General features: G+C 35.9%; 1 protein-coding gene across 2 annotated transcripts in view; it reads right to left on the bottom strand.

The window, feature by feature from the left end:
- LOC115214968 (integrator complex subunit 6) overlaps positions 1-22,130 on the bottom strand; it is a 31,970-nt gene extending 9,840 nt beyond the window's left edge. Inside the window, exons 1-13 of one of the 2 annotated variants that reach the window (XM_036505349.1) lie at positions 21,457-22,130; positions 21,030-21,107; positions 16,798-16,947; positions 15,474-15,563; positions 12,260-12,443; positions 11,446-11,574; positions 10,810-11,003; positions 9,079-9,231; positions 8,485-8,614; positions 7,986-8,080; positions 4,916-5,026; positions 3,099-3,178; positions 208-357 (exon numbers count right to left, since the gene is read on the bottom strand). In XM_036505349.1, coding sequence (XP_036361242.1) covers positions 208-357; positions 3,099-3,178; positions 4,916-5,026; positions 7,986-8,080; positions 8,485-8,614; positions 9,079-9,231; positions 10,810-11,003; positions 11,446-11,574; positions 12,260-12,443; positions 15,474-15,563; positions 16,798-16,947; positions 21,030-21,107; positions 21,457-21,567 — 1,655 coding nt within the window. In that variant the 5' untranslated portion in view covers positions 21,568-22,130. The remainder of the gene's footprint in view (positions 1-207; positions 358-3,098; positions 3,179-4,915; positions 5,027-7,985; positions 8,081-8,484; positions 8,615-9,078; positions 9,232-10,809; positions 11,004-11,445; positions 11,575-12,259; positions 12,444-15,473; positions 15,564-16,797; positions 16,948-21,029; positions 21,108-21,456) is intronic. The other variant, XM_029784065.2, reaches the window with a different exon arrangement.
- Positions 22,131-22,454: the final 324 nt, after the last annotated feature.

The raw sequence follows: 22,454 nt of genomic DNA, 5'->3' as shown, positions 1-22,454 counted from the left end.
GTAGGAAGAAATGCAAGCAAATGGACATTTAGCACAAACAGAATTGAAACAAAGACAAAAAGGAGAGCAAATCTATAGACATTTCAACATGGAAGAGTAGATATTAAATGTTAAAATTAAATTAATAAAATAATTAGAAAAGTATTCCATATTTCCATGGTGGAAATGTGAAAGGGGAGGAAGAAGAACCTGCTAAAATATGAATACCTGAAGTACTGAGGCTTGATTTCTGGGTCCTGAACAGCAACTGTAAAAGTGTTGTAGTCAAATAATTCTTGCCGCAAGTTGCTCATGTTTCCTCCCATTGTCTGCAGAAGTTGGTTGAAATCTTTTCGTTGGACAATTGAAGCTTTTGTTCTAGGAGAAAAAGAATAGTAAAAAGAAAAAAAAAATATATAAAAGCTTTTTGGAATTAAATTAAATATTATCTAACAGTATAAATTCAATTCTCATTTCTTCATGCCAATTTAATTCACATCATCATATGTTCCCTTTCCATGAGTCATCACTGTTCAAGCCAATATGCTCCAAAGTAGACTGACTACATTGTTCTTGTGGCACTTGCACAAGAAAAGTTATAATGTCCTTGACAAAACAAGACCAAGGCTCCATTGACCTTATGAGGTCCCTGCTCGTTTGTCAACTACTTTGTATTGGATGCATTTTATCAAAGAACCAACAACACTTCTACCAGAATCTCCTCTACTCTACGAGGACTCCATTTGTTCAGAACTCAGTAACCCATAAAATGGGTAGAAAAGAGGGTGATTGTGCAATACAAATTAGAATGAGGGAGAAAAAAAAAAAAGAGAGAGTATGGCGGGGTGTAGACTTTGGGAGAAATGGGAAAGACAGAAATGGTACAGAATAAATGGCAACTACATGCTTGTAGGTAAAAAGAGTGTGATGGATGTCAGTAATGAAATACCTGAGGTCAAAGGAATGGCAGCTAGTAGTATAGAAATATTAAGGAGAGTATGGGTGATGAAGAGTCAAACTTGTAATAGAAGAGGAGTGATGATGGGAAACAGGGGACAGCATGCTTTGAATATCAAAAGATTTGATGCAAACCATTCTTACTCAAGCATCATTATTTGGAAGGATAAAGAAAAGTGTAAAGCTACGGCTAGTGGACTGAGGTCCAGCAATATAAGAGGGCAGTTTTAGGCAGACAGACAGATCAAGAGTTTGCAGACAGACATGTTAATTATTCTGGTCTACACAGAATACACAAAACTGAGAGGAAATTTTGTGTGTAAAAGGAATCAGTTGTAATGGTGCAAGACACTACAAGAGAAGACTTGTCCAACACAGGTTAGCATGATGAAATGGACATGCAATGATTGATTGTCTTTGTGGTGTTGAAGGAAACATGGATACAGTCCTACAGGGAAATATTTTTGGAGCTTCTCTTCAAGGACCTAACTCCATGTTTGAGACGAGGGATCAAGGCTGCATGTACATAACATTTGCTTGTGGAAATTTAGTGTGAAGTGAAGTAAAATGTGCATAGGAATGCACATTGCTAGAGGTGACAAGTAGGTTGATGTAAAAAAGAGAGTGTGTGTGTGTGCGCGCGCGGGGGTGGGGGGTAGGGTGTAAATCTCAGAGCACACTGGACTTGGTAGTGTGTGGGTGAGGGAGAGTACTACAGGCATGTATTGGAATCTGACAGGAATCTTCTGATCCAATTGGAACTCCATGTTTTGCTGATGTCAAGTACAAAATAGCGTTTCTTATTCCATTTGAAGTTGTGAGTAGACGATATAGAATTAACAGACATATAATCAACTGGTTAGAATCACCAGTGGACAGACTCGAAACTTAGTAATATGAAGTAACAAATGAGGATGAGGATTGTGGTCACGTCTTCTCTGGCACTGTGTATCACCAGTCATCCTTCTGTTCCACTTTGTCCCAACTCCTACTTAGTCTCTCTTCCCCACAAATACCATTCACTTTGAGCGCTTGACATAAGTAGCTGTCATCCTTCAAATGCATGTGTTTTTCCTGCACAGTTCTTCTCTCAACTCATTTGTACTTTGTTGTTCATGAACACTAACATGAGACATCCAGGGAAACATGCTTCTTTCATTTCTTTCTAGTGTTTACAAGTCATCAACATTCAACACTTGCATCTTTTTGTCAAGCTGCTTCATATTTTGCACAAGCATCATACAATCTGCCATTCCTTTCACAAAGAAGCCATTTGCTGTCAGCTTCCTGAAATTTTCCAGCCTGTTCTTACTCTGGCTACTACACCTGTCCCCATTGCTAATTAAGCCACCTGGACATCTGAGAGAATCTTACTTCCCAACGGCTTAATTGATCCAGTACACAGTTCCATATAAAATCTACCTTCTCTCTAAGCCTGCTTTTGACACAACCACACTTCTTGTGTCCTTTGCTTACACCAACTCCATCTCTGTATATGGACCCTAACCATTTCTCCAATAGCACCTGGCTCTTCTCTTCCTCTTTATTCATCCTAACTCAATTTCAATTTCTAAAGACCTAGTTGTGAGAATACTTTTATTAACTTCTGCAGCACAAAATATTTGAGGAACAAATTTTTTGAATTTAGTATTGAGTAACCTCAAGATGAATCCATTCAAATAGACCTACAGTGAAGATGTTATTTATCACAAGCAAACTAATAGAAATGTCATTCATCAATTTTTTGTGAACCTCAACAAATTATTAGTGCGGCATACAGTCTAAGGGAATCAACAGTAATTGCAGAAGATGCAACAAGACAAAATCTTGTAGTGTTTTTAATTAATTTGTTGAGATTAAATATAATGTTGCAGCTATTGTGAATCTGTTTTGTTAAGATTCAGGGCTGTTCTTATACAAGTCCTTGCCTAAAACCATATAATGTGCAATGAAAATAAAATCTCACTAATCCCCACCGTTCAGAATATAAACCTTCTCTCTGTAACTCCCTTCCCAATCACATCTTTCCTGCAATGCAAATATTACAGATGCTTAAATTGAGCAGCAACTGTATCAGTTTCACTAGTCTTGAAGGGTCTGTGACAGTTAAAAAGCCAGCTCTTTCCTCATGATGAGACAAAAAAAAAATTCTTACAAATTACCTTAAATTTACTTTAAGTCCATCTGGTGGAGGCAGCTTTTGACCAACGGAAGCTATTAAACGGTCCATTTCAATCTTAGCCTAAGTAACAATGAAATGAAATTTGAACGAAAAAAAAGTTTGTATCAAATTATGGCTGTAAAAGATTTACAAATTAATTTAAATAACAGATTTATTTATATTTACATCTATCTAGCATACATACAAAAATAATAATTGGTATAATAGGTTTTGTCAAACCTATCTGTCGCATAACTTTTGGTTTCTTTCACTACTTTCCACCTATTTCTCATTCTCCCTTTTTTCTATAATATGTACATAAGAGTCAAAACTATTGAAAAGGTTGCAAGACGCAATGAAAATTTTAGAAAATAAAAATAAGAAATAAGTGGAAATTTTACCAGTGAGTGTGTTAAATAATAAGGTACTAAAAGAGAATGACTCTCCCCAGACACAACAGAATGTACATAAGACATACATGTATTTCCCAACATGAACTTTAAAGACATTAAGCTACCATTTTTGAAAATTTATTACAAAATAGAAAGAAAATAATGAACCTCCTCTCTTTAAATTTCTCTTAAGAAAACTTGTAAATTTTAAGAAGTTACTTCACAATAAGAAAAGCTATCTATCTACCCACCTATCAATCACTGTTTTTACTTTGATCTCTCACTCAATACACAAGTTACTTAGATGACTTGGGCACTTCCTCTATCCAATCAATTTCAGAAAATAATTGGATAATTATTTACTTGCGGCCATTTTAAAATTCATTAATGAACAGTTTGTCATGAATGAAGAATGTGTAACTGACAAAGTTAAGTGATGCAGTGGTAGAGATCTGTTGCAGTTTTTACCTCACTCTTGCTCTCTCTCTCTCTATCCTTCTGCATGTATGTATGTACATGGGTATGCATATATGGAAGAAACTGATGCATCTCTGTTCTTTAAATTTCTTTCAAGAAAATTTATGAAATATTCCATTTTTTAAATTTTAATAAGTTACTTTCTTCACATGTCCACACAATGGTCAGTTGCATATTGCTCTCAGTAGAATTGAGGACCCCTCAGAAAGACTTTTGCAGGTCAAAGTCAGTTTACTCTACCAAGAGGATCTCACAGGCATCCCAGGTTGGTGTAAATCAATTAACTGTTTGAACACAGACGAGTTCTTTGGTGGCCCCTATATTTCCAGTGTAATATTCTCAGAATTTCAAAAACAGTTTTCAAAGTTCTGTTAATACTTTCATACATGCAATAAAGCAACAATGTTTTTATGGTGAATGGGTTTAAATTTAGGTACACTTACAAATACTTAGATGCATTGTAAACAACTCTCCTCCACAGAACAACATCAACAATATCCTGAGATAATTTGTCTTTTTGGAAATTCATACAGAATCAAACAAAATTATGAAACAGGAATATCTCTCAAGAAATTCTGTGCAGGACTTTTTTTTTTAAATAAGTCTGAAGAAATGTATCTAAGCCTCTAAGGTCACAGCCCATACCTATTTCCACTGCATTTACTTGATTCTATGAATGAACAAGAAATTAGATGTCGTATACTTCAAATTTCCAGACTGCTTACACCACCGAATGGTGCAATAACAGGTGAGTGTCAAATAGGATACATCCAGTGGGCCTAAATGTCAATTGGTTGAAAATATTTACTAGGTACATTTACTAATGGAGATCAACTGACTGTGAAAGCACATTAAAATATAATTATATTTTTCAGTAAAATCATTTGTCTGTAGTTCGAGAATGAGAACCCAATTATGTTGCATAAAATGAACTTAAATTTGTAATCACCTGGTTTTTCAACTTTTTGAGGTATGTGATAACACTATAACTGAGGCAATTTTCCATATTATCTGGGATCAGACTTGGGGCACCCATACGTTGTAATGCTTTCCGTAAAGGCTGTAGAAAATAAAGAGAATGCTATTAACTTACGATAAAATATAATTGAAATTGTAAGGGAGTACAATTAGGTTGATCAAAAACCTTGAATCATATGCATTATGTATAATAGGAAACAATCCCTTACAGAAACATGTAAAAAAAAAAAAATCATAATGTAAAGTAGTTTGGCCAGTTTTTGATAGAATTATGAATTATATGTTTCTTTATTAGCCACACAGGGCTGCACAAAGACGGGACAAATTACAAGATAGAGCTTTCCATTTGAGGATAAAAAAGGGGGTTTGGTTTTCGATCAAAAGGGATCGTAAAAAGAAAGGAGGAGGAAAGCAAAAAAAAAAAAAAAAAGAGGAAGGAAAGTTCAGTAGCCAATATACAAGAGACATACAATCCTGGGAAAATGGATGCATCTAGGTACTGGTTCCTTTGTTGTTGGTTAAAAATGCATAGCTGATTCTAAGGGCACTATTATGATCTGTGCTCTTCGCCATAGCTAGCTTTCTTGTAGTTAAAGAGTGTGGTACATATGCAATGTGTGATGAGGCAGAATGTGAAATTGGAAATTTAACATCTGCTTTCCGTGCTGGCATGGGTTGGGCAGTTTGACAGGATCCAGTGAGCTGCAAGACTGCGCAAGCTTCATGCTCTTCCTAATACCAGCTACAGGGTATACTGGGTGGTTTTCCTTTTGTGTGCCACTGGCACTAGTGAACTTGTCAAGTAAATTGCAAGACGAAAAAGAACAGATAAAAACAAAAAAGCCCCTCTCAAGTGGGGGGGGGGGGGGATATTTGAGAGGGCAAAGGGCATTATGCTAAGGCACGATAGAAGGATAAGCAAAGGTGTCTTTAAAAGTTCTATGACAAAGATGAAAGAAAATATAAGAGGCAGATGGATGTTTAGAGCTATAGTGCAAAGAAATACCAGATAGAAAGTAGGTATGTGTGTATGGGTGAATTTCATGCCTTTAGGGAGTCATTTTTACTTAAATGGATAGGTCTTTGCAAGCACAGCAAATCGTCAATCATCTCAGTCTTGTGTCATCATCTCTCTGAGGCTCATCATCACTTCATTCCACATCTTCCACACACCCACCCACATGCAAAAACATTTATGTTTGAGACAGTGTCTCTGACAAAAGAGAGGAAAAGTCAGGGACATATAGCTTCGAGGATAACTGGAAGTTCGTGTGGGACAATCTGAGGGCCACGGATGAAATCTTTGGCCAGTGCAGAGTCCCAGCTAGGTCAAGGGTGACCTGGTGGTAGAACAAGGAGGTAGACAGTGCTATGAAAGCAAAGAGACAGGCTAGGAAAAACAGTGGAAGCAGAGGATTATATCAGGTAGCCAGAAGGGTGGCTGAGCATCAGGTTTAAATAGCAAAAAGAATAGCAGATGGGAAGAGATTTGCAAATGTTCTACAGCATGAGGTGTTCAGGACTGCAAAGCAGTGTAGCAGAGAGAATAAAGATGCAGTGGGTGAGATATGGGTGGGAATGGATAATGGTATGCTTGCACTTAGTGACTCAGAAAGGAAAGATGCATGGAAGTGTCACTATGAAAGGTTACTAAATGTGGAAAATGCATAGGAGAAGGAGAGTCTTTCAAATATCAAACCAATTGAGAGACAGCTGCATAAAGAAGTGCCAGTTACTGAAAGTGGATGGTACTTCTGGAAGGGGGAAACCCAAGAATGCATGGGATGAAGTGGTAAGGACCAATCTCTGGATCTTGGGGCTAACGAAGAAATGACAATGAACCGAGATGTCTGGTGACATAAGTTTCTTGAGAAGACCCCACTCCATGTCAGCAAAACTTGGTTCTAGAAGCGCTGGGTGTGCCAAGAAAACTTTTTACACATCCTACCTTAACAAACCAAACTACAATTTTCTTCTCTTCCTCACATCTCTTCTATCATGCACTATGCTTACCTGTCATTCTCCAATCCTGTCCTCATGGTCCTGTTCACTGTATCTATCTGGTAGCACCCCCAACCCCTTTACACACCCAGATTTTCACCACTCACTGCTCCTGCCACTCTCTACTCATGCTTCTTGGCAATGTCCTGTCGCCTATATTATTACCTCCGTATCCTAAGCATATGCCCTGGCATTTGCCACCACTTTTCTCTCTTCTTTTATGCAACCATCCCATTTATATTCTGATCCTCAACCCCTGTGAGTATGCCTGGCACTCTGCCACCATCTTTTTTCTGTTCCCTTGTGCTCTTATTGTCTCCCACTCTTTCCTCTTCGGCTTAGGTAACCATGTGTCTCCTTTACAGTGGCACACTACTTTCTGTCCTCATTTCTGATCAAGTGAAGCTAAAAGGTGAATTATACCAGCAAATATTTTTTATTTCTACAAGTGGGCAGACAGAGATGGATTTTAATGTACTTGATATGTTTCCTTGTAGCTGCAAGAAAATTATGTGCTATCATAATAATATTGGGTGAAGGGTGAAGTGCATCCAAAATGACAAATTTTCCTTATAAGGATAATCTTATAAGATTTAAAGAGTTCAACTATAGAAATGCACACACACACACAAAAAAAAAAAAAAAAAAAAAAAATCATTAATTCTCATACTACTACTTAATTATAAAAGAAAAATTTCAAAAATTTTTAACAATGATGAAAAGTGAAATAAATCTTTTTTCCTATCTTATTCATCATCATTTAGCGTCCGTTCTCCAAAATGATGATGAATAATTAACAATTAAAATTCAGTAGGTACACTGAGACACCTGTACAGTATTGTATCAACAGGCTGTTGTCTCCATACCACACACTTCTTTCAAATTCTAACTCTGCACCATTTCTATAGCAGCAGAATTAAAAGACTTTTGGCATTGATTATATATGTAAAATAAAAAAAAAACTTGTGAAACTAAACTGATCATTAAGTCAGGAAAAATTGCTTCAGAAAGCTGATTAAATAGCATTCTAAATGACTTACCCCAGCATAATAAACAGGCATTGTTTTCAAATAACTGTCAAATTGTTGCCGCCAGTTTTTGGTAGGTTTAGATTTATGAACCTTGAACAATTCATCTGAGAATATAAAAAATAAAAAACAATTTGGATGTTTTTACACTTATTTTAGTCTCACTATGATGCTCATGCTGAGACATGGCCCTGAAGTGATCTTAGTTGATCACATTGAATTGCTAAACTATATTTTGGATATTAAGGGATGCAACTCAACATACCAGTCAACAAAAACACAAACACATATATAGCAGGCTTCCACACAGTTTCTGTCTACCAAGCTTCACTCACAGGGCATTTGTCAACCCAAGACTACAGCAAAAGACACTTGCCTAAGGTGTCGTGCAGCAATTTCAAAATTGGCGCCACATGGTTGCGAAGCATACATCTTAACCACACAGCTATGCTTGCGCCTATATGAAAAGAAATTTAGTTTTAATAGAAAAATAATAAAAGTTTATATTTACCAAGCAGTGGCAACAGTACTGGATAGTTATATGGCATCACAAATAAGTTAACACATGATAGGTTACTGCTAGCTTTTACATAACCAAATGGATGGCAGAAGTCAAATTTGGCACTGTTACTTACAAATACCTGGAGACAAGAAAAAGAAACCCAAAATTTTAGAAAAATATTCTTTATAATGGGAAATTATCTATGGTATAGATACAGTACAACATAATTACATAAAAGGTAGCATAAATTAAGATAATGATAAAACATGAAAAAGATCAGTGTAAGTTTGATGTTCTTTATACCTCTTTACAAAGAGCAGAGTCTTGTTTTTTTTAACATTTGGTCATTAAAACTCAGTTGCATGTTTGGACAACTAAAATGATATTACATTCTAATAACAAAATAATTTGTGCTACAATTTAATTTTTGAATTGAACCTATTTTCTGCACTAACCATCTTGTAGTCTCTAAATATGGAATTATTGAATGCTTATATTGAAAATTTGGGAACAGATGGCTAAACAAGCTGCTTGACATTAATATGGGGTACTTATTGTCTGAAAAGTCATCATGACAAACACAAAGTTATTAACAATACTAACTTGCCAACAATTGTTTGGTTGTTTACGTTCAAGGATATACTGAGTTAGTGGTGATGGTTCGAGTTCATATTTATCAAAAGGGAGATTGTCGATAACTAACGGTTCACATGCTGTACATGAAAACTGTACCACAGGCTGAGCAGTTCGCGGGCTCTGAAATTGAAAAATGTAATTATTGCATTAATGAACAGTGGAAATTATATAAAAATAATTACATTCCATAAAGAAAAATAAATTAACATGATGTGACTGAATTTTTATAATCTTTTTCCTAAAACTGTGCCAGAATTTTGAGACTTACTAGACATGTGATTAAACAGTTCTTCCAAACCTTTATTGTTTTAAGCTCAATTCTAGATACATAATTTTTGGTATTAATAGTGGTTTACCTCAAAAGTTTATTTTACTTTCATCCTCCAACTCATTCAACATCCATATTCTATGCTAGATGGGTTGCACAGGATCTGATAGGCTCAAGGATTGCATTGTGCTCCAGTATCTGCTTTGGCATGGTCCCTACACAGCTGGATGCCCTTCCTAATGCCAGCTACTTTACAGCATGTAGTGGGTGTTCTTTTTCATGCCACCAGCCCCTTGTGAGGTCACTATGAAGCTTATATGACTACAAACCCCAAGGATGCGAGGAAACTTTATACTAGGATAATGTGTAGAGAGGGATAAAGTTTTAAAGAAAAAAGTGCCTGAACATAACATAACAGGTTTCATGTAGAGAAACTACATAACTATTCACATTTTAGAAGCAAGGGTGGGGGACTGGGTGGAGCCAGACAAACTATAAAGAATACCAATCTTTTTTATGTAATTCAAAACTATAAATTCTCTACTTTGGATTTGAGTCTAGACAAGGTCTATATTTCATTTTTTTTTCTCTCCTGTTAAAACAATTACAGCTGAAGCAAACTCATTATAATACATAGATATGGCTTTTACTGAACTGCTTACGTTTTTTTGTTGACCTTATATGAATGTTATTATCAAATTACATAAGATAACTCAACAATAAGCATTGAAAGAAACCCTTGTTTCTGTTTTATTATCAGTTTTATCACCAAAAACAACCCAGAAATAATTACAAATATATAACCAGCAGTGAAATATTCAAAAAGTCAAAAAACAGATTTTGAAAAACCAGCTCAAAGATCCTTCATCATCATTTAATGTCCATTTTCCATACTGGCAAGGCTGGAAGCTGTACTAGGTTCCCTTGTTGGTTTTGGCTTGGTTTCTATAGCTGGATGCCCTTCCTAATGCCAACTACTTTACAGAGTGTAGTAAAGTGCTTTTTACGTGGCACCATCACCAGTGCTTTTTACATAGAACTGCTCAAACCTATAAGTGTTGTTTCTTATTGTTGGTAATTCTACAACACATTAATACACTTAGCTATCAGAAACAAGAATCAGATTTTTGGTGGGATGTGTCAGTAACAGTGACCACTCACCAAGATATAAAAGACGCTTGTGCTAGTGCCATGAAATAATTCACCAGTGCTGGTGCCACAAAAAGCACCCTTTCTGGTGCTGTGTATAAAGCACCCAGCTGTAGAAATCATGCCAAAACAGACGATTGGAGCTCAGTACAGCTATCTGGCTGGTCAGCTCCTGTCACACAGTTCAAACCATGCAAGTATGGAAAATGGATACATAATATATACACATACTTCTTATCACAAATGATTTGGTTGTAAAGAATTCCTGAATAATAACTTACCAAAGTCTGAATACTACTGTCAGGCCAATAGGCTTCTGGTATTGGCCAATGACCGACAGAATACCCTTTTTGTGCTGATCGTTGAACATAGATGAGTTTCCTGTTACTGTGCCAGGCTGGAGTTGCCCCTGAACCTTGAGATTCTATTTCTCGTTTATCATTTTCCCCATACTGGTTTGTTACATCACCATTTTCTAAAACAGAAATTCAAAGATTGCAATTATCATTTCTAATGATTTACATCACCTGGTTCAGAAATCTGATGTCTCTATAATTATTTTTGTCTAAGGAATCCTCTTTACCTTTGTAATGCTGCTACAATTGTTGAGTAGGACTCCCTTGTGGACAACTTGATTAACTATATGGGTGACTAAGCCTAGTTAAATAATTCCATAAAATAAATTTCAGAATCAAGATAAAATATTGATATCAAATTTATGCATAATGGGCTTATCTTGATTTTGGAGATTACTTTGAGATGTAGCGTCAAACTGGAAGCAATGTTTTTTTGTGATTTTAAACAACAGTTCTTAAGGTTTAATGGTCAATAAAAGGTCTAAAACCGAAGTACCATTTGCAAGGGAATATTTCTCATATTGAGCAAATTTACATTTTTATAACATAACAAACACTTACCTTCATTTACTGGCTTCGGATCCGGACCAATTTTCTCAAAATTTATGACAACTCCTGCTTGAACCTTCTGAACTAATGATTCAAGAGCTGCATTCAACATTTTTTGAGATAAAATTGCATAAGATCGCCCTGCATAATAAACAAATTAATTGATCATTCTATCAATGAAATATATATATAATTGTAAGTAGGCATATAAGATAATTTAAAAAACACCTAGAAATTATTAGAAATACATGTAAAACTTAAAGAAAAATTGCAAGAAACAACAGAAATCCATTAATTTATTTTTTCTCTCTTTTTTTTCCCCTAAAGTTAATGGCACACTTTATTTGATTATTGATAACCTTGATCCCACCCAGAACTATCAGACTGACAAATCTATCATTCTGAAAATCTTTTATCATTAGTCCACAAATGTACTATTTTTTTATAATTCTGCAATAAAGTATGCTGCTCTTCAGAATTTTCCTGTTGGACTTTACTTTCACTTGAACTCACCTGTTCCATCAGTTTCTGTTTTATCCACTCTATTTTCAACTTATGCCAAATTCTGAATAGGTTTTTATTCCAAGAACAGTTGTTCTGTAGAACTTTTCTCTCTTGTATTCCAAAAATACATTTAACCATATAAGCCTTATACTCACACAATATCTTGTGCCAGTTAAAATAAACCCCAGTGACAAGATAACTTTGGGCCTTTTTTTCAGTATCTCAAATACCTTGACTCTCACCTATCTTGAATCAAAATAAAAAGTAAAAAAGAAAAAAAAAATTTCTAAGACTTAAAAGTAAATTAGAGTTAGGTTTTTACCACCGGTGACATCACACATTGCGTTAATTGGATGGGTTTCAGCAACAGGAATGTAAACAAATCCATTATCGACTGGTGGGGTTGCTGGAATCTCCAGAACTAAGCCAAATATTCTTTGATCCCATCTAAATGGTTCTTTTGTTAGTTCACAACCTGGGACCACTGAATTCATTGGCAGATTCAACTGAAAAGAAACCAATAAGAATTTACAAATTAATTATAAAATAATTTGTTTTTGTACAATTAGAACATTTAAAAAGTTTAACAGACTAACCTGTATATTTTTTATGAAACATTTTTCATTTTATAAATGACCATTAACAAGACACCTCTGCAAATACCAATGCATCTCGTTTGTCACTGAGTTTATGATGTTACACTAGTCATTAGGGAATAATTACTTTGTGCACTAGCTAATTAACTAAGCAAGTAGCTAATAGCTATATACTACGACCATGTTAGCACATTTAATGTAGTGATACAAGGAATGATATTTAATCAAATTTACCCCAGTGATAAAGAGAAAGAATTATTAGCTTAATTTTAGTAAAAGACAAGGGAAGAGGCAAATGTGGGCAATGCTGTGGTGAGTCTGATATTCATCATCATTGTTTAACGTCCGCTTTCCATACTAGCATGGGTTGGACGGTTCAACTGGGGTCTGGGGAGCCCGAAGGCTGCACCACGCCAGTCAGATCTGGCAGTGATAATTGTGGACATGTTTTGGTCTTATTAGACCTCAGTGAAATCCATTTACCAGTCTTGCTAGACAAAGGTAACTCAAGAACCTAAGTTGTTTTAGTTTTATTCACAGTACTATTTCAATGCCATGTTGCTAACTATTTAACTGATAGTCTTGCACTATTCACAGAATTGGTCGGTGCCTTGTATTAGTTTGTTCCTTAGAAATACATAATAAACCACTTGATAAGTTGTGATAACAAATTCAGGTTGGCTTAAACATTGTAAGGCTCCAATAACACCAGCAGAGATGAAACAAGCTTTGCAGATACAATCTAATTGTAACGTTACTTATTAAACATTCTGCACATACAATATAGTGCTACACCCGAAGCCAACAAGAATCCTCAATGTCACAACCCAAGTGTCACTATGATAGAGAATTTCTTGCAGTTATACCACTGACCGTTCTCTTCAGAATCAGAAAATATTTCAGCTCCCAATAACTCACTTACGACAAAGATCAAGTGAAGCTCACAACAGAATATTGCTTCCACATTTGGCATGGTACTGCTACTATAAAGACAGCTTTTGGTGGCATTCCTGCCACCAAAAAAACCATTTCCACAAAAGGTTCTCCTTCTTTCGTTACCTATATTCTTACCTCCCAAATCCTGCACTAAACACTGAGCACTTTCAACCCAAAGAATAGCAGTCCTGCTTATATATTCCTACAGCTGTTCAACAGGAGTATTAACCATGTCAGTTTCACAAGTCTTGGAGGATTGCAAGGATCACAGGCACAGCCCCTTAAGAATTTAATGTTCTTTTCATCAAATATGAAGGAAAGAAGCAATACATCACCAGACAAAGATACAATCTTGAAAAAATAATTTGTCTGAAAGTTGTCAAAGTTAAATACAAGAAACAGCTAGATTTCACTGATTAATTAGTATTTAGCTACCACATGTAGAAATTGCATTAAATAGTAAAAGAATGTATTTTTTATTTTATGTGTGTATTGTTAATGTTGATATACAAGTAAGAGTAAGGATCACTTATTGATAAGAGTGACAGCCAATAAAGTTCCAGATGAAGTTTATCAAAAATTTCAAACTAAAAAAATTAAATGTATCAAGTGGTAACACGGGAAAAAGAGAGAGAGAAAAAGTCTTGTAAAACTACTCAAAACAGTACAACTGAAATTACTGGTTGTTACACTTTGTGTAAAAATTAGATAATTTTATCCGAGATTGAAAGTGTAATTAAAATTTATTTTTGTCATGAAGGTTTTGATTTTTTGTTGTAATATATATATTTTATATTGCACCATCCGAACGTGACCGATACCAGTACCCACTGACTGGCCCCCATGCTGGTGGCATGTAAAAAGCACTATCCAAACGTGACTGATGCCAGGCCTACCAGACTGGCCCCTGTGCCGGTGGCATGTAAAAAGCACCCACTACACTCTCGGAGTGGTAGGTGTTAGGAAGGGCATCCAGCTATAGAAACACTGCCAGATCAGATTGGAGCCTGGTGCAGCTGCTGGTTCTCCAGACCTCAGTCAAACTCTCCAACCCATGCCAGCATGGAAAACAGACGTTAAACGATGTTTTCTTTTTATTTTATTAAAAAATTATATTTTCAAGATCAAAATTAATTTTATAGCATCTTAAACATCAATTATTCCATGTTTATTATTGAAATATTTATAGAAAGTTTGATAATATTGAGGGTTTATAAAATGGAGAGTGTTCACCCAAGTTTATTAGTAAATGTCTTAAAAATCATCTGAAGATCTTCTGAACACTGTATTCTTGTTGGTTTATGTAATTGTAAATGGAAAAGAGTTAAGAGTTATAACTGATCTCTCTATTTCAATGGTCCATCTCTAAATTATATTTCACATTTTAATTTACATGCCTTCCTTCCAGTCTTGATTCGTTTCATGATCTTCCTGGTCTTTAGCTTTGTTCACTACAAACCTTTTTTTAGAGAAGTCATTCACAACTATTTGCTCATTTCTTTCTTTCATAAAAATAAAATTAATTTAGCTTTTGTGCCAAATTGATTACTAAGTGACTAGTTGGTTGGTTAATGTTCTGAGTATAATGTATCACAGAACTTGAAAATCTTTATCACTAAATTCCTGGCTCAAGCCCATAATGTTTGTATACCCCAGTAAATCTGTTCTGAAGGTTCCTGACTTTGTCATAGAAATCTTTTCAGTGAGGTCTAACATCAAGTTTTTATATAGATTTCTTTTATATAATACTCAAGTGAAGCTGAAATCTACTGTAATGTGCACACAACTTCATTGATGTTTTTTTTATGCTCCAACTTAGTTATCTCAACCTAATAATTGCTACAAAACAGAATAAATTTCAGAGTAAAATTCTATCAGATTTATATAAAACTTCTTACTGTGCTCAAAATAGCACTTTAATACATAAAGAAACAAAAATAAGCTATAGTTCTTTTTCTCACAAAATAGAGCTAATAAAAAGTTAAGTAATAAATAATGCTTTACCTCAAGTTGAACACTATTTGGAGATGTTAGCCGACCTCGATCAGTGATTAATACAATAACAGCAGGTTCTAGATAAAATGGACACCGGCCCTTAAAAGATAAAGAGAAAATACTTATTTTTAATGAATCAAAATGTTAAGATCTGTAATTGTATTTCAAGATGATAAACACTGTCAATATTCTGAGCTATAAAATACAATGAGAGCAGAGAAGGTTTCAATGCTTTACTACATATAAAGACTAAGGACTAAATCTCAACTGGAAAATAGGCAATAAGAGAGGGAGAGGTGCTGGGAAGAGGAGATGTGTGACGTGGACAAATTGGGTGTAGGGCCCAACATGGACAGGAATAAGCATTTTACTTTTAGAACCTCACTTTCATTGTGATGAACTGGTCCTCTAGAGCAGTGCTCCACAGCCAGTATGCTGCGGCACATTGGTGTGCTACGAAATGATGCTCAGCGTGCCACAGTGTAACCCGAATATAATCATTTCCCCTGTACTTTTAATTATATTTTTAGTTCAAGTGTGCCGCTGAATTTTGAACAGAATGTAAGTGAACACCAAATGAAAAAAAGGTAGCGGAGCACTGCTCTAGAGCACAGTAAATTGCTAATTATCTCAGTTCTTTGTCATCTCCCCTGTGAGGTTCAACATCTTCAGATCAGCCCTCACTACTTTGTCCCACTTCTTGCAATTTTCTGTCGTTTCCTTCATGAGGTTCAGTACTCTGCCAACATCAGCCTTCACCTCTTCTGTCGTGTTCCTCTTTGGGTTGTTTGGTATTTCTACACATCATGTATCTGCACCAGCAGTTTTTGAACAGATCACAATAAATTCTTAACTCTCAGCTCACCCGTGATGTGCCATACATGCATGCTAACACATCTAGTGGAGAATGTTAGCCTCTTTCTTTCAGCCATCACACAACCTTGACATTCAAAGCCCATGTTTTAAACCATGTGTTGTCGCACTTAATACACAAGTAACACATAAACATTCAGCCAAGAACAATATTAATGAGATATCAATGGTTTCTGGTTTAGGAACATTGAAAAGATGAAAGGCAAAGTTGATGTTGGATGAACTCAGAAGTAGAGCCAGGACAAATACAGCAAAGGGTTTATCCTAACACACTAATCATTCTGTCAGTCCACCCTGTTAATAACAACAGAAACACATTAAATATGTTAAAGTAAATTTTCTTTGATCTTTCATTGTTTATTGCAGAATAAGTTCCTGCAAACAACATTCCCAATCATTTCTGTAAATGTTATTTTATCACTATTGCAGTAAAGAAAAAAAAATGAAGAAAGTTTTTTACCTGACCATAAGTGTCTATGCCAGACTGCATTCGATTCATATTGAGAAGATCAAATGCATGCTTGAGAGATGCTCCTAACACTGTTAGGCCATCGGCTTTTAAATTTTTTAATTCATTCATGAAAGTTGCATGAGACTCTTTCCAACCAGCCTGAAAAATTAAAATATTTCATTTATGAAATTTCAGATAGTATCATTTCATAATTGTTGGGACAACTAGATTCAATGAATTTGAAAATAAAAGAGACCAATAGGCATGGTCATAGAATTGGTGAAACTAATGTAAAACTATTAAAATAAATAGCACAGCAATGCTTTTTGCTCGATAGGCAAAAGACAAGCATATTCTATACATGATGGAGATTCAGTACTTAAAAAGAAAAATTGCAAAAAATAAGTTATGTACAGTAAACTGGCCGAATATTTAACTACTTAACGATGCACATAACTAGTGAATAATTAATTGAAAAATAATATGATATAATATCAAATAAATTGCAAAACATGACTGTCTTCTGCAAGACAAAATGGCACAGGAAAAATAGCCATTTACAAATCTCTAGATGAGCAAGCAATAAAGATGATTAATTGCACTCCCTTCGCAATATCCTGTCACTTATGGCATTTGAACCTCAAGGGTATGCCCTGGCACTTGCCACTATCTGTATCTCTCTCTTCCTTTACTCAACCATCTCATTTTTACTCTGATCCCCACTCCTTGTGAGCATGCCTGGTATTTTGCCACCATTTCCATCCTGCAGTCTCCCACTTTTTCTCTCTCCTCCTGTTGCACACAACTGCATATTTTCTTTGTAGGAGCATATCTGTTTCTGTCTTCATTCCTGATCTTTCTCTCTCTGGCCAGGTAACCATAGACACCTATATCTGTCGCACTATAACCTTTTCATCATCACCTCCTCCCCACCTCTTAAAAGTTTTTGTCTTGCATGTACTTGGTGATCCTGTCAATGCAGGTGCCACTTAAAAGCATCCAATCCACACTGTAAAGTGGTTGGTGTTCGGAAGGGCAAACGGCTGTAAAAACCTTGCCAAAACTGACCTCGTCTGTGCTTGTGCCACATAAAAAGCACTAATTCCACTTTGCTGAGTGGTTGGTGTTATGAAGGACATTCAACTGTAAAAATCCTGCCATAACAGTCACAGAAGTCTGGTGCAGGCTTCGGCCTGGTTGGCTCTTGTGGTACCAGCCCACCCATGCTAGCATGGAACACGGATGCTAAATGATGATGATGAATAACATTTCTTATATGGTTTTTATTTCATAGTGTCAGGAAGAGGGTAGTGCTACAGTTCTTTTCACTGTTTTGATACCAAACCATTTGAGAATGCCCTTGGTGCCAGGATACAAACTTCCAGATTTAATGTGATAAATTAAAAAAACTTGCATGAAAATTTATGTTTTAAACACCAGGTTAAGTTTAGAAATCTTTTTTTCATGGTTGACAACGAAGATCTCCCTCAGAATGAAGGACAAATTGTACAATGCTTGTGTTACTACTGCAATGCTGCATGACAGTGGGGACATGTGCCTTGAATGTAGAGGATTTGAGAAGACTGGAAAGAAATAAAGCTAGCATGCATTGTTGGATATGCAATGCAAGTGTGCATGAAGGATAAAGCATTAACAAGAAAGGCTGAGCAAAAGAGCAATCTGATGCAGTGTGCAAGAAAGAAGATGTGATGCATATTGATGAGTATAAAGAAGTTTAATATGGGTGGATCTTGCAGAAGAGGGAGATCCAGGAAGGCATGGGGTGAAAAGGTAAAGATTGACGACAAAAGGCTGGGATGACTAGCAACATGCAATTCTTGAAAAGACCTAATCAGTGTGGAAAAACCAAGATCCTGTAAACAAAACTACCCCCTATCCATCTCATATATCCTCCTCAAGATATTTCTAACATCCATTATTTCCCTAATTGCACTATTCTGCTTTTCCCTGATACCAATTATCCCATTACTATCAAACTATTTCACTATTATCCCTCTTCCATTCTTAATTCTGTCTTCTCCACCCACCTTTTACAATGATCACCCTACTGAGCCACCAAATTATCACGTCATCTTTCTATTTCTCCCCTGTACCATTATCATTTATTGTTGCCATGTAAAAAGTACAGGTGATGGTGCCACATAAAAAACACCCAGTACACTGTCAAGTGGCCAGCATTAGGAAGGGCATCAAGCCATAGAAAACCCGCCAGGACAAGGGAGCCTTGTGTAGCCTTGCCAGCTCTGGTCTCATCCGACCCATGACTGCACGGAAAATGGACATTAAATGATGTTAATTATGATTTTGCTTTTCTTTGCTGTTATCTACTATCTCACTAACTCATGTATCATTGAACACTAGCACTCATTACCACTATTTTTTATCTCTTTCCAGTTCCACCTTCTCATTTTAATATAAGTAACCATGTCTTCCGTGCCAGTGGCACGCAAAAAGCACCAACCGATCGTGGCCATCGCCAGCCTCACCTGGCACGTAAAAAGCACCCACTACATTCTGGGAGTGGTTGGCATTAGGAAGGGCATCCAGCTGCAGAAAAACTGCCAGATCAGACTGGAGCCTGGTGCAGCCTCCTGGCTTACCAGACCCCGGTCGAACCGTCCAACCCATGCTAGCATGGAAAGTGGACGTTAAATGATGATGATGATGATGTAACTCCTTTACAGCAAGCAACTTGTTCCTTTCTCTCTCACTTTAACCCTCATCTCATAGGATAAAGCCACCTCCTTCAGTCAATGGTAATCTTAGTTTTGCAGACTGCTGACCTCACTAGTGCTGGTGCCATGAAAATAGCACCCAACATGTGCTGTAAAGTGTTTGGTATTAGGAAAGGCACCGGGCTGTAGAAACAGGAGTGTGATGCAGTTCTAGGAGCTGTTGGATCCTATCAAACTACCCAACCCATGCCAGCAAACATGTATGTTGGATAGTGATGGGGACAATACAAAGCCTTTTATTCTCTGGCAGAATTTTGGAATAGCTGCCCCTCAAAAGATCATAATACTTTATTACTGAATGCATATTTCATTATTTTGTCTAAGTATTCTTCAAGAACTGAAAGTTTCGAAGAAATATACTCCAAAATACACATTGTCTATGCAATATTTCTCTCTCTCACCTTCACATAAAGTCTCTTAATGCAAAGAGAAATGAGTGGTCAAATGTTACAATATATACACACATATATATATACATATACATACATACATATATATATATATATAAATGTATCTAAAATCTACTTGCTGTGTTCGAGTACATCACATATGCTATTCAACTAACAAATTGAAATCAAACTTCCATCAGGTGTTTTGAAAACACAGCCCACTTTTGACATAACTTCAGTTGTGTCTCAAGATTTTAATTCTTTATTACTTTTTGAAAAATTCACATATCCGAATGAAATACCGTCACTATTTATTTTCGAGTGTGTAGCTTACTATTATATCAATAAAATAAATTTTTTAAAGAGTTTCAGACAGTTCAACACCCTCTCCATGGCACAACTGTCACCAGCTTTCCAGCTTTTTCTTCCTGGATTTGTTTCAACATTATGTAACGTATTTGTCATTTAAAACTAAACATTTTAAAGAGAGTTGTGAAGGAAATGAAGTCGGAGGTTGAAGAACAATGATCAGAAAGTTCTTGAAAAAAAAATTGTTTTAAGGTCGTCGACATAATTATGATCAACATTCTCGCAAAAATGTATTTCTGTAAAATTTCGTGAAAAACTAATCAAATTTTTCGGAAAGTTATGCGGAAACAAAGTCAGGGGTGGGACACATACCAAAGTGTAGTTATGTCATACAATAAAGATATTGTCTAAATCTATGTAAACATAGTTTTATGAATACTTTTTAATAAACCTTAACAAAAATTTATATTGCTGTTTGATTAAACAATAATATTAATAATGATTGTTGATAAACTAACATTATTTAATCAATCAAGTTTAATCTTTAATCGGGGAGAAACGCAGTGAATGATCGGGGGAGGGAGAGGGTTTTACCCAGAATTCCCTTTAAACACTAATATGGCGGCAAAGAGAGAAGTAAAAGAATGGAGAGAGTAGGAAATACTTTTAAATAACAAAGGCAGAAGAATTAAGGGAAACGATGTAAACAGATGGACACGTCGGTTTCGGGATGGAGAATTAAAAATAAGCTTCGTTAGAGATTTATTTTGATGGTTGTGTTGTTTACCTTAACATTTGCTGGTGGCTCTTCGAAAGTTAACAGCATATATCTGTCCCATCGACACACTGGATCGCGAGAACGAATCTGAGTAATAAAGAAAAGATATCAACAAACTAAAAATACAGGGTTTTACACGTAAGAATGATTAAAAAAAAAAAAAAAAAGAAATATGGCAAGAAAGACGTGTTATGCTAATTCAAAGTAGTAAAAAAAGTGGTGAAAGACAAATAGCAGGAACAACTCTACGTTGCAATGTTAGTTTCTGGACGCTTTTGAAAAGACAAACAAATAGAATTGATTTTATGTTTTTTTTTTATCGGTAAAATGTTCGATAAAGTGCAACGAATAAAAATAATCTGGTGAGAGGTTGAGTTTGAAAAGAATTCAAATGAAGTGTTCAGTAGTGTTATGAGCAGAGTAAATATATATTTACCTTCATAAATGTCTCGACGGCCGCCTTGGCTACATCTATGAGACTGGTTCCAATGTAGGTGCGTTGGTTCATCGATGAACTCGTATCAATAAGAAACAATATGATCGTCATTATTGAACCGAAGAAGTCTTCCACTGCTAGAAAAATACTTGTCTGATCGAAACTCTAATGTTATAAAACTTGTGTTATGTACTAGGCATAAATTAGCAATAATTCGTTACATAAGTAAAATAATATCACATATATGCGTGTTATTGTAACAGGCATGTATGTAAATACGGTTAAGTTGTCTGATCTACATGATAGATGTTTGATGTGGCTGTGTTCCACGGCTACAAATGAGAAACGAATCGACAAAATGTCCTTAAGACAGTTTCTTCTCGATCAATGGCGGAGACGGAGCGATAGTAGCAGCAGTGGACAACAAATAAAGATTCACTCAGCTGCTACCACTCTTTGCCTTGTCACTGACATTTTTACTCCGACTGTTGTTGTTAAGTGATGTTAAACAAGAGAAATAGTTTGTCGAAAGAAAGTGTCATTTCGTTGTTAAAGTCTCGTCAGTCGCCGTCGACGATAACGGAAGTCATTTAATGCGGAACTTGTTGAAATGGCGGCGGTGGCGGAGGCCTTTAAGAGTTTCTGGAGACGAAACCACATTGGGAGTTATTGAGGTTTATATAACGCTGGTCCGTGTCTAATAACAGCGGAGTTTTATAGCTTCTAGTCAAGTTTACGGTACTACTAGCGAACAGTGGTCCCGGTGCGCGCACACGCGCAGTCGCGCATCCGCGCTACCTAGTCGTGACTAGTCGATCCTACAACGACTACCTAGCAAAGTAAATAAAACACAAAATAAATAATTTTTTTACACAAAGTAAATAATTTTTGTTAAACAAAGTAAATAAAACGCAAAAACACAAACTAAATGATTTTTTAAACAAATTAAATAAAACACAGAAACACAAAGTAAGGATCGACTAGTCACGACTAGCAAG

The sequence above is a fragment of the Octopus sinensis genome, linkage group LG8, assembly GCF_006345805.1.
Source record: "Octopus sinensis linkage group LG8, ASM634580v1, whole genome shotgun sequence".
Lineage (NCBI taxonomy): Eukaryota > Metazoa > Mollusca > Cephalopoda > Octopoda > Octopodidae > Octopus > Octopus sinensis.
Note: the sequence above shows the minus strand (reverse complement) of the source record. Positions and strands in the feature narration are given on the sequence as shown.